The sequence below is a fragment of the Miniopterus schreibersii genome (genome assembly GCF_964146895.1).
Source record: "Miniopterus schreibersii genome assembly, chromosome: 17".
NCBI lineage: Eukaryota > Metazoa > Chordata > Mammalia > Chiroptera > Miniopteridae > Miniopterus > Miniopterus schreibersii.
Genome location: NC_138117.1, coordinates 2,379,041 through 2,391,761, shown reverse-complemented (window position 1 = coordinate 2,391,761; position 12,721 = coordinate 2,379,041). Strand labels below are relative to the sequence as shown.

Sequence of the window (12,721 nt, the reverse complement as noted above, 5' to 3'; positions counted from 1 at the left end):
CACTGCGGCGCCGGCGTCGGGGCGCGGGGGCGGGGCCTCGGGGCTGCGCGGCCGCGCGGGCGGCCTCCTGCGGGGAATTCAAAGCGAGACGCGGAAGGCGTTGTTTCCGGGGAGACGGGGAGAGTTGAGTCAGTGACCCCGCGCCGGCAGGGGGGCGGGAACACGTGTAGGTGGCGCGCGCGGCTCCGGGCGGCCCCTGCACCTGCCCTGCGGAGCGCGAGCGGAAGCGCCCAAGGGCGAGGACAGGTGTCCACTCATCAGGCGCCGCGGGAAGAATGTTTCCACCCGCGCACTGCGCAGCCAGGACGGGGGGAGGGGGGGCAGCGTGGGCGGCCCGGCGTGGTGTGCCCCGTGGGAGGGATGCTGCCGGGCGGGGCCTCCGGGTCCGCGAGGGTCCGCGGAGGGGTGACCGGCAGGGCACCGGGACGCGGCGCCCGGGAACCCCTGCAGGGCCCTGGAGGCGGCCCCAGCGCCCCAAGCCAGGAGCGGAGCCGAAACCTGGGCTGTAGCCTGAGCAGAGCGTGGTTAAGCCCTCACGTCAGCGGGCTCAACTGTTTCATGTCTTGCGGGTGGGTCTCCAGGCAGGTGAACCGTCCCGCCTCGTCTGGAGAAAGGAGAGCCGGCCCCACGGCCTGGCTGAGGGTCGCAAGGATGGAACAGCATCTCCTGTGCAGGGAGTCCACGGAGGAAACCTCACTGGTTACGCCGCTTGATGCCACCCCAACCTAACGACTGCCTCCTCCAAAACATAAGGCGTTTTTGCAGGCTGGCAAGGACAGCAAAGAATGACGACCCATAAAAGTGTAAGAGTTTGATCAGGTGACCTCTATCATTCCAATGTTAACATTTTAATACCATTTATTCAATTAAATACATCATTTCTATGGGTAGTTTAATGAAAGTTGAGTCAAAAATAGGCCTAACTCATAAAATGACTTAAATGTTTCAGGGATTAATTATAGTATTTCCATATAAGATTTCAAGTGATGATGGTTTTATTAGAATAATGACTGCTGGAATTGAACAGTCTTTGAATAGAATAAAATTCTTTATATTAGTTTCTTTGATGATTTATAAAGTACTTACCGTCATGAATTTCCATGAATGTAGTCATTAGAGCTTTTTTCTTAATTAAAAATGCCAGATAAACAAGTATTTAGTCTATCATTTATTTAGGAAAAAGTTTTACACATTAGGATAAAGTAGTAAAAGTTAACTTAGAATCCAGTCCTTTTCAACCATCCATTTTTGATCTTATATTAGCCATGAGAACGGGCCACTAGAAGTAATTACACCTGACAGTAGTATCAGGGAGAAAGGCTCTTTCTTTTATTACCTCACTCAGAATGATATGCCCTGGCTAAGTCATCTCTCATACTACAAAACCCTCGAGCATGTGGGTGACTGCCATTAGAATGTCTAGCACAGAAACCATGACCCAGACTGCCATCTTCAGAAGACTGCCATCCTGCTATCTGAATATAAATACAGATTAAAGTCCCAGTATTGAAGAAATGGCACTTCAAGAAAATAATCTCTACTGTAAATTGGCATAGTATTTCTCCTTAAAATGTTAAAAGAATGAAAACACATTTCACTACAAAATTCGAACCCAGGTTAGGAAAATTTTGTGGAGCCTAATAATGACTTTAAGAATCTATTTCCAGTAACAGCAGTGGCACTGGCTGGCCCATAGGCCACACCCATATGCAAGCAGGTGCAGACAAGCAGAGCACACAGCCCTGCTCATGAGTACTTCAGAGTAGACGGACAGTTTTCCCAGTTACTGTCAAGAAGTCATCATCCGCCAAGGCACGCAATGCTTCCTCAAACATATCTTTGGTAATTGCCTTTAGAGAAGAGAGAAACAAATGTTTTACACATATCAAGTACTCCTTCACCTATTACAGATACAATGATTTCACTGTTAAAGAACCACCACTCTTTCTTTTTTGGTGGTTATATACATGTCTTATATTCCAACTCAGGAGTGCCAAACATTTCCTGTAACGGGCCAGATGATAATAAATACATAGGCTTGGCACCTGTTGTTAACTACTCAGCTCTGCCCCATGTGCCAATGCAGCTACAGATAATACATGAGTGAAGGGGCACTTTGATAGCAGGCAGAGGGCTGGCTGTGGCCATCAGAGTTCTTTTCACTCAACAACTCTACTTACAAAAGGACACCTGAGTATTTCATCCCCAAAACAAATTTATATAATACATTTGATAGTTATTAAATAAAAATGTAATTTAAAATAAAAAACTGCAAACACCCTAAATGTGCAGCAACTGGTTTAGTAAATGATGAAATATGTATACAAAAGACTGATACCAACCAGTGTGATTAATGTTGTGAAATATACTAACCTTCACAGATGGCGTTAATATTAACTTAATCATTAATTTAAAAAGAAACAGCAAGTTACAAAAAGGCATAAATATAATTGACTATGTTCCTTTATTCAAAAGAACACATAGAAAAGTTATAAAAGGAGCAAACAAAATTTTAATTGTGATTATTTCTTGATGATGGGTTTATGAGTGATACTACTTTTCTTCATTATCCTCAACACTTACTACTTGAACAATAAATGAAGAAAAATGAGAGAAAAAAAGCAGTATTAGGAGAAAAAACTATCACATATAAAGTACATATGAACACTTACTATGTCAGATTGTCCTCGAATATCTTCAAAAAGTTGCTGGTATTTTAGAGCTGGTGTTTTTCCTTTAGATAAAATAAGTTTTCTCAATGCTTCAGCTAACTCTTCTTTCCGTTTACGAGAGGTAGCACTCATTCCTAATTAAAAGAAATTAAAATTATTTCTTCTATAAGAAAGTGAAATGTCTCAAAGTCCCAGAGGTTAAGGGATAGTGGCTGAATGCTAAAATAACATAAATGAGTTATATATTAATTTTCATGTGTTTTTATGCTTAATGCAGAGCGCAAACCTGTAGTAAGAATAGAGATGTCCACAATGCCAGTCCGGGGGTCCGTGGCAGACTGCTTTAGAGCCTCCCGATGCAGGCGTTTTGCCTCTTCGACATCAATTGCTTCAACTTTGTTGGAAAACCGGACCTTAGCATGGGCTTCCGCCAAGCGAATCAAAGATTCCAGCTGCCGAGGGTATGCAGAGACCATTCCCCGGCTACTACCAATCTTCCTCATGTCCACATAAGCCTAGTGTGGATGCAAAAAAACACACCAAAATTCCTTGTTAACAATAACCTCAGTTTTGTGGCTGAACCTTACCTTTAGGATTCCATTAAATAAACAAAACTGCCTGGCTGCCACATGCAGGTACTGAGGGAAATGAAGTGAGATCAAGCTTTGTGCCTCAAAGCCAAGGTGGTACCTGATGTAGCTTTGAGGAACAGAGAACGGGACTGGGAAATGAAGGTGCGAGGCCCAGGACTCAAAGGACTCGGGGACCAGCTGCAGTGAGGGCAGAGGACAATCGGTGCTCACCTGGAAAAGTCCTCAGGCACTGACTCCAGTTTATACACCTGCTGAGGATCCATTATATAAGGCACACAAAGGATTACTGGGATGTTACAAAGGTGAGTTGTATTAAACTTATATATAGGTGACATAATTTTCTTTTTGAGCAACCCTCAAGAATAATACCCATGGACTATTACATATCATTTGCAGCTCTCAGCTGAGCATTTTGGGGAGCTTCATTAGGGTGTAAAGCCCATCAAAGTCCTCTCCCTATCACAACGTTTGAATAACCTCGTACAGGGCATCCCGCCCTGCTGCCCATGGAAGAGAACACTGAACATAAAATACTTTAATCCAACTTGTTTTTCAGAAACAAGAAAATGGAAGCTCAGAGAAATTGGTTGACTTGTCCAGAGTTACAAAGTTACTAAGTAGCATCACCTACATCTCAACTCCTGTATCCTGAACTATACTTAGTATTTAAATGTCAACAGTGTGTGTACAGCCTATATAAATGAAATCCTTTCCACTTTTTTGTTTGGAAAAGTCATTTTGCAACAGAGGTGAAAAAAAGTTACAAAAAATAGTATGCTATTCTTAAAAAAATAATTACTCTTTTAAGGGGCTTTGGGTTAGAGGCTCCAGCTTTAACAAGGGACACGTGTTACCTCGATGAGGGCCTGGCTGGCCTCCTGGCTCAGCCGCGGCATGACTGTGCTGTGGGCATAGGCAATGTAGTCCTTCAGCACGGCCATGTCCATGAACTCCTCCTCCACCTGCTCCTCGCTCTGATAGTAAAGAGCAACCAGGTGGTGAGCCAGACGCCTGTCATAGGCTTCATCCTGAGGATCCAGCATGAGGAAGATCAAATCAAACCTGAGAAAATACGTAAAAACAATGTTTTCACAGTTGGGACACCAACATACCTACAAGTATAGTTTTAAAACTGCTCTTGGGCCACCCAGGCATGTACAGTGAGCACGGGGGTTCAGTCGGGGCTGCTGAGGATTCTCCCCACACCTATCCAGGTGGCCCGCAGAGCCTTCAGATAACCCAATCCACAGGCTCTGTCCCCAGCAAGGGACTGTTTTTCTTGGCCCTCAGGTCTGTACGGAAAACAGCTGGTCATCAAATAGTTGATTCAAAAAATTAAGATTTCCATGAGGGAAATGTTACTATAACTTTATAAAGATTAGAATATATGAGTAAAAATACATTCGATTGCTTTGGGAAAAAACAACTATTTGGTTAAAAAGTCAAACAAAATCTAACAATTTTATGAACTACATGAGTGTTTGTAGTGGTGGACTGAGCAAATCTGTGGATTTTACGGTTATGCTTCAATACATTTAACTTTTCAGACCCTTATCTACCACGTGAAGCTGTTCTCTGTAGAAGAGAGTATAGTAGTTAATTCTCAGTAGTGGATAAAAGACTGAGGTAAGGATAGTGAGTGAGAGGCTTCGGAAATAGATGTCAGGGTGAAATGTCCTAATTGCTTAAAAAAACAAATGCAAGTTGAGGTGCTGCCCACAGTTGAGTAGAGAAACACACAGTCCTTGTCATGAAAACCCTTCACCAACCAAATTAGAAAACTTCTGTGCCAAAGTTTGTGATATTAGCAGTTGTTGAATATTAGTATTTTCTTAATCCCACTCTGAAAATTCTACAAATAAGAACAAACATCTGCTAAATAAAAATGTTTTCATACCTTGATAATAATGTGTGAGGTAGCTGGATATTTTCAATGGTAGTTTTTTTAGGATTCCATTGAGACTCGATAGGATTTGCTGCTGCCAGGATAGAGGTGCGTGCATTAAGCTGGCAGATAATCCCAGCCTGTTGGAGAAAACAGCGCAGTGAGATGTCTCACCTGGATGAGGGTAGGGACTGTGAGAGACATATATGCCTGGCATGGCCTCTACCATGTCTCCAAAGTCACCTCCTAAAGGTGACTCCAGTGGTTCCACCTGGGACAACACCCTGTCCTTGGATTCAGGTAAAGGACTGAGCTCTAGATAACTGTATACACTATAACTGCATCTTTTTCAGAAACTAAATCCCTTGCATGAGCTTCAAGACAAATCATTAGTGGGTTAGTACAGCAAAAATAATGAAAGAGGATCCTGTAAAAAATACTTGAGAGATTTAGCTGCAATCTAGTAGTCTTTACCAGTTTCCCCAAATTCAGAACCAAGGCTAACACTGCGGTCGCAGAGATGCTCTGTTTCCAGAGCCATCCTCTGCATGTGTCCGCGTGCAGAGCACGTGACGCACCTTTGCGATGGACAGAGTCTGCTGCTCCATGACCTCGTGCAGCACCGACCTAGTGCCCTCACTCATCTTGTCAAACTCGTCGATGCAGCAGATGCCGTTGTCGCTGAGGACAAGGGCGCCCGTCTGCAGCACCAGCTGCCTGGTCTCGGGGTCCTTCATGACATACGCAGTGAGGCCAACTGCACTGGAGCCCTTCCCTGACGTGTACTGGCCTCTGGGGACCAGGTGGTACACATACTGCAGGAGCTGGGACTTGCTGGTCCCAGGGTCGCCGCACAGCAGAATGTTGATCTCAGCACGAAACTTGCCCCTTCCCGTGTGACTGAAATCCTTTCTCGTTCCACCAAAGAGCTGAAGCAAGATTCCCTGACAAAGAAACATGTCCCAGCATTCATTTACTACAGAGTAACTGAGATGCAGTTTAAATTCTACTCTATGAATTACAATGAAGGAATTTAAGTAAAGGTATAAAACAAGGCATATGACACTGCCTTACAACCACTGTCATCACTCATCAACACATACATCAGCACACACCGTCACATCAGAATGGGGGCCCTGTAAACCCCTCTTCCGCCTTTTCTTATACATGCTAACATGGAGTTTGGTGTAGAGAGAAAGAACTAGACAACGATGATGATTCTCCTCAACCTACAACCAAGTCAGGCTGTGAGCTCCTTGCTCTGCCCAACAGGCAACAGCTCTTATCCTTTACTGTCCCGTGCACCAAAAGGTCACTGGTTTGATTCCGGGTCAGAGCACATGCCTGGGTTGTGGGCTTGATCCCCAGCAGAGGATGTGCAGGAGGCAGCCAATCGATGTTCCACTCTCACATCAATGTTTCTACCTCCCTCTCCCTCTCACTATAAAAATCACTAAAAAAACATATTTTTAAAATCCACTTACCTTCTTTATATCTTCATGTTCATAAATGCTTGGTGCCAAGGCTGAAGCAAGCCTCTCGTAGATGTCTGGTTTTCTGGAAAGTTCCTTAAGCAGTTCCACACGCTTCTCGGAGAAGAGCTTCTGCTCCGCTTCCTCGTCAAGGCCATGCAGACGTTTCGCGTCAGTTTTTCGATAATGAATGACATCAATGTGGGTTTTGTAGACAGACTTCACGTTGCTCACTCTTGGATTGACTCGAATAGGCACAGCTCGATAGATGCCTGAGGGCAAAATCACGAGACATGGTGTCACCTTCACTGAGGGCTCAGTGAAGCAGTGCAGACGGCACAGGACAGAGAGCTGAGAGCTGGCCCTGGAGAGGTGAGCGCCCACGCACACTGCCTTCATGGAGCGCCCATGGGGAGGGCTCAGGATTACACTGCAAAGCTCTCCACCAAAAGGGACAGGACCAAGTTGGAAAGAATGTAGGTTTCTGAAAAAGGCGGACCTAAAAATGTGTTCATCTGTGACCACTTGTTAGCTCTTTGGCCTTGGGCACCTATATGAACACAACCACACTACATATAATCTTTCTGACATTTAAATGAAATTACTTTGCTTCTGGAACAATGCTTGGCTCATGGCTGTGTCAACAAATAGTACTTTGAAATAGTATTTTCATTTCCCTTAAGTTGAAAATCTACTTAGTAATTATTTGACCGGAACAAAATATTACTAAAATCCTATACCAAGAACTTGGAAAGAAAGCTCAAGTCTTTTAAAAATCACTCACTATTTCACAGGCAGGCTCATCGTATTAATACAACCTACATTCTTCTTACCTGTAACGTTTACTCTGTCCCCAGGTTGAACCTTGTCCACGAGATCATTGTGAGCAAAAAGGATGACAGTGTGAGGAGTCTGCCCTGCGGGCATATCTTCAGGAGACTCTTGAAGTTTGATCTGAAAAAAGTGCAGTAGAAACAGAAACTCAGGAAGTGAAGAAAACATAATGAGACAAAACCCACAAGTCTTTGTACCGCTTAGAACTATTTTTGATGCCTAGCATCTTTACTTCCTATACAATGAAATCTGAGAAAAACTTTAGAAAAATATCTTAGCAAAAAAACCACCAAATAATTTTTACTGATCTTAAATATTTTACATACTCTTGAAATACTAAAAATTTATAATCTTAAATAGTTCCCATAGAAACATCTCAAGTTAAACTTGATTTAATAAATCAAGAGGCTAATATGACCTTTCATGTCATTAAACTTAAGATGTGTGCAGTAGAAGAAAGCCCCCTATCTCTTTTTATAAAGTATCTTATGTGAAGTATATAAAAATGTATCCAGCCCACAGCCCGGTAACAAACCCGCAAGTCCAAGTCGGAAGAAATGAAGTAGCTAAACACCATCTATAGGTAGGGTTTTCAGCCTCCCCAAGTGGACAAGTTATACTGGGTTTTTGAGGATCCAGATCGAAACAGAAGGCAAACCACACCAGAGGGAAGGCCACCCACCATCTGCTTGTCGGAGAACACGGAGCGGTTGTGGATCAGCGCCATGCTGTGGGTGGTGTGGCAGCGCTCGCACACGCAGGGCTCGGCGATGCGGCCGCGGTCCATCTCCACCTGGGTTGTGTGGGCGCACACCTGGCACTGGAAGAAGGCCTCCTGCATCTCTGGAATCAGCTGGGATGTCCTGATCACCATGCCGCTGATGGCGATGAGCTGGTCAATGTCTGCGAGGAGAGAGGTCGGCATGTCCATTAGCCACTGCCCTGAGCTTAGTCAGATGTGGTATTTCCCTGAATTGATTCCTGCCAAGGTAGGTTTGGGTTTGCTGCCCAGCCCAGAAGAACCATACCTGAAGCTGCAGAGGTACCTGGTGATGGCTGGGATCACAGGTGGCACTGTAGTCATGGCACGAACATCTCATTGGGTACCTTCAAGTCTGGCCTAGAGCACCCTTCCTGTGTCCAGTCTGTTTCCTCTCAACCCCAGTGAACCTCTGGCACTTCTTCCTGGGGCCCCCTATGCAGTATGCATCCCCCACCTTCTTCCCAGCTGTCTCCTATCTGGCTCCACTTTCTAGTTTCAGATGAGAAACTATGCTTTTGCCTACCTCGTCCCACAGCCTCACTCATGTGCCACCCACAATCCCTGCTTGAGCCATCGCTTACCATCCACACGTCGCTGTTTTGCTTCTGTGTTTCTGGCTACATCCCTTTTGCTGTCTAGAGAAAATTCCTTCATGTCTGCTTTCCAAATCCTTGCTATAATCCCAATTTCTATTTCACCAAGAATTCTCCCCACTTGGGCCCAGCGCTCACCTTCTCTCCCTGGGCTGAGAAAGCTCCTGTACTGCTTCTCCAGTTACTCTGCTTCTTTTATTTACTTTCCCAACTAGATTTATTTTTTAAGCTCTAGGGCAGGGATCACATTTGTACTTCTTTTCTACAATGATTCTGAGCAAGTGTAAATTATGATATTTGGATAAGTTCACCTTAAGATACAGAATAGTTACAAAACCTTTTGTGTAATTTAAGTTAAAAAAGGTATAGTGGGTTCATAATCATATAGGGTAACTGAATAGGGTCTTATTTTGTCAATTTGCAGTCTACCACCACCAATTGTTTTAAAGTTCCCTGATAAAATAAGGTTTTGCTTATTTTCATGTAAGGTATTTTCCTGCTATTAAAAATATCACCTTCTGGCCCTGGTGAGGTAGCTTAGTTGGTTAGGGCGTCATCCTGATACACCAAAGTTGCAAGTTTGATCCCGGGTCAGGGCACACACAAGAATCAACCAAGGAATGCATAAATAGGTGGAACAACAGATCGATTTTCTCTTTCAAATCAATTAAAAAAATTTTTTTAAATTACCTTCTGGATTCAGGTTTCTCATATTCTTAGTCTTCAATGGATTGAATGGTCTAACTTGAATCTGATGTTCTAAGATTGAGTCAGGGTAACGGTCAAAAAAGATCTCATTGACAGCCATGTCAAAAGTTGGGATAACCTCCTATAAAAAAACAAGTGAGGAGACCAAGCTGTGTTTGTATTCCCATCTTATGGTTAAATACAAATAAAGCACTTCATATTAGCAAAGAATAAAACCAAAAGCACATGGCACAATCTGAAAGCATTACTCTGCACAGTCACACACATACCATTTCTAAATCTTGGGCACACTCAGCTGTCTTACGTCTACACTCTCTCACTGGGGTTAAATCTGATTATGTATGAAAAGTGCTTTCAGTATGTACTGGCATATCTTAAGGCCTTTAGTTAGTAACAAAATGAATTTTGAGCACCTACTTTTATGTCTTTCTTTTGCTCCACAGTGAAATGATACAAATAAATTAAATCATAATTATTTTATTCAAATTTGTTAACATTTGTTCCCCATTCTGCAGATCGGGAAACAGCCTTTGGGGGGAGAAGAGCCTAAACAACTTTAACCAGGTTACAAAGCTATTAAGCAGAAAAATTAAGATTTAAAACCAAGTCTGCCTGCCTTCAATACCTATAGCTATAATCCATGTAACTAATATATTGCCAATTAAACTACAATGTGTCACTGACAGTAATACACACCCCAATTTCAGAAAAGTTAAGTGTGAGAAATGTGTATCTTAAAGGAAATTAAGCCTGGCTTTCTAAAGAAGTTCTTTCGCGTTGGAGGCATAGTTCCTGTGTCAGCCAAGGAAATCCAGCTATTCAAAAACTCTTAAGATGTTCTAGATGTTTACTGTAATTCATCCAGGTCAAAGCCACATTCTTACCTGTGGGTAGCAGATGAGCTGTCTGTATAGATTTTTGTCAAACGATTTTATGTGTTCACAGTTTACATTTAAAAACGGCTCCCCAGTAACGTTAATCTATAAGATCAAACGAACAAGTTATATTCTAACTATTTTGAAATGCATAATTTGAATTTATAAGTAAAAATAAGTAATTACCTCCCCAAGTCGCTGCATGTACAGAGGTTCAGTAACATCTACACCAATATTTTCTTCTTCTTTAGCCAGAGGGTCAACAAAACGCTGAAGAAATCTCTTGATGTGGAGAGAAAAATAATTAAGCTTAATGCACTGAGGGATAAGCAAGTATTCAAAATACAAAGCTATGAGAATGTGACTATTAGGAGCCAGTACGTCACTGTTAGAAAGTAGAAAAGCATCAACAATTCTAAGCCACGTAAAAACCCACCACCAGGTATTCAGCTACTCAGGTACAGGTTGTTAACACTTTCTCCCAGCGTTCTCAGACCTAAGAGTATGAATCTGAACACGTATAGCTCACCTGAAAATTTTCTTTGCATGTTGCCACATTTACATCTGTTCCCCAAATCACAAGTTTTTGGCCTAGAGACTGCTCACTCGCTACTGCATCTTCTGCTGCTGGCTACACAGACAAATATGACAAAACCACGTTAATGAGAGGTTTTATGTTCCCCAAATAAAGCCATCAGAAGACTGTGCTGTGTACTCACCCCATCGGAATGCAAATCCACCTGCAGGCCCTTCCGGGCAGACCCCAGGTCAGGCCTCTGTCTCAGGGGTGTGCCCCTAACACCACTCCTTGGGGTCCCCTCTACTCGAGAGCTGGGAGTGCCATATGTCAGTGGTGAACTAACATCAAAGTCAAGGGGAAGAGCTATAAAAACAAAATTTGAAAGTTTACAGTGAAATTCTGGTAGCTTATCAAACTGGAAAATATAACAGATTCTGTCGATCCAAGTCAGGGGTGGGGAATCTTTTTTTCTGTTGGATATTTATAACATCATTTGAGGCCATGCAAAATTGTCAACTTAAAAATTAGCCATGAAAAAAACCCTCCTAGACTTATTAAATTTAGAGTCCTGCCTGTAGCTGCCTTGGCAGGGCCAGACCAAAGGGCCGGAAGTTCCCCACCCCCGATCTAAGTCACCCGAGAGCAGCAGCCAGCTCACTGCTGGTCGTAACCTCCGGTGGTTAAGATGCTGAGGTCTGCTTAACGCTCTACAAACAGCACCCAGTTTCTGTCTCTGCTCCCCAAGCCCTAACACGGGCCATCCCTGTACTGTCGGCGCACGAGCCCCGGCGTCCCTCCCAGGTGCTGGAAACGCACCTGAAGAATGCATCTGGGGAGGGCTGGAAAAGAAGGCGTCGGGCGCGGCGGGGCTCTGCAGGTCGGCGCCGGGGGAGGTGGGCAGCGGCTGCAGCTCGCCCGTGGAGGTGGAGTCCTCGCCTCTGCGCCTCTGCGACGGGGACGACCGGGCATCCTCGCTGCGCGCTGCTGGCGCCCGGGACGGAAGAGAGGACCGTCAGTTCCCACGCCCGTCTCCAGCGGCGGCCGGCTTGCCGGGCGGTTAGCTGGTCACCCAACACGCGAAGCAAACGGAGCGGCAGCCAGAGGGCGCGGGCGGGTCTCGGCCGTCGGCGCCGGGGCCGGTCCGCGCGCGGGGACCCGCGGGGCCCAGTGCTCGCCCTCCCGCACCTGGCTCCTCGCGGGACCCGGACCCGGCGCCCAGAGGCCCCGCAGGCCCAGGCGCCCCGCAGGCGGCGGGAAAGGCCCGCAGGCGCGGGGGGCAGGGGAGCAGGGCGGACTTACGCGTCTGCGCGGGCGTGGCTCGGCCGCGGCGGCTGCTGCGGCGGCTGGGGGTCGACGCGGGGGACGACATGGTGCTGGGGGTACCTGCGCGACACACACACACACACGCACGGTCGTGCCGCGCCCGCGCCCGCGCCCGCGCCCGGCCTCCTGCGCGCTCTCCCCGCGGCTCCCGGCGCACGCTGGGCCCCGGGTCGCACTCAGCGCTCAGCCCTCTCCAGCCGGGTCCCGGGTTTCCCGCCGGCGGCACCGACGTCACCGTCCTGGGCGGCGCTCCGCCAATCACAGCGGCGCTGCAGCCCGGCTCCGCCCCTGGGAGGCGCCACTGCCGGGCGCCGGGGGGGGACTGAGCGACCTCCGGCGGCGCCTCCTGCGACGCCGGCTCGGACCGCGCTCGGGGCTCCCCTCCTCGCAGGTGGTCTGGCCCAGCACCGCCCCGCAGTTTCGCGGGAAACCTGGGGACCAATCAGAGCGCGTGCCCCCCGCGCTGGCCGTTCCCTGGAGCGC

At 46.1% G+C, this 12,721-nt stretch overlaps 1 protein-coding gene and 1 long non-coding RNA gene across 3 annotated transcripts; one reads left to right on the top strand and one right to left on the bottom strand.

The window, feature by feature from the left end:
• The first annotated feature begins 18 nt into the window (after positions 1 to 18).
• Positions 19 to 3,979, top strand: LOC308546860. Its single transcript, XR_013997414.1, has 4 exons — positions 19 to 128; positions 582 to 803; positions 2,950 to 3,567; positions 3,822 to 3,979. It is a non-coding gene; the product is annotated as an uncharacterized lncRNA (long non-coding RNA).
• Positions 1,158 to 12,359, bottom strand: MCM4 (minichromosome maintenance complex component 4). Of its 2 annotated transcripts, none has more exons than XM_081116319.1 (16): positions 12,215 to 12,359; positions 11,732 to 11,899; positions 11,115 to 11,278; positions 10,925 to 11,026; positions 10,582 to 10,677; positions 10,405 to 10,500; positions 9,503 to 9,641; positions 8,139 to 8,359; positions 7,456 to 7,576; positions 6,635 to 6,894; positions 5,729 to 6,094; positions 5,163 to 5,290; positions 4,120 to 4,327; positions 2,959 to 3,187; positions 2,673 to 2,806; positions 1,158 to 1,850 (listed from the first exon to the last, which is right to left on the bottom strand). In XM_081116319.1, exons 1-16 carry the CDS (start codon positions 12,282 to 12,284, stop codon positions 1,758 to 1,760), a joined length of 2,595 nt encoding a protein of 864 aa, XP_080972445.1. In that variant the 5' UTR covers positions 12,285 to 12,359; the 3' UTR covers positions 1,158 to 1,757. The 2 variants fall into 2 exon arrangements, with proteins under 2 accessions (XP_080972445.1, XP_080972446.1); XM_081116320.1 differs by having other exon boundaries at positions 11,732 to 11,896.
• Between the last annotated feature and the right edge of the window lie 362 nt (positions 12,360 to 12,721).

Bases quoted from the DNA above. Each gene is read 5' to 3' on its own strand.
- MCM4 (XM_081116319.1), bottom strand. From the start codon at position 12,284: ATGTCGTCCCCCGCGTCGACCCCCAGCCGCCGCAGCAGCCGCCGCGGC. The intron at 10,501-10,581 runs GTAATTACTTAT...TTGATCTTATAG, and splicing joins ACATGCAGCGACTTGGGGAG to ATTAACGTTACTGGGGAGCC. The intron at 6,895-7,455 runs GTAAGAAGAATG...TTTTGCCCTCAG, and splicing joins GGACAGAGTAAACGTTACAG to GCATCTATCGAGCTGTGCCT.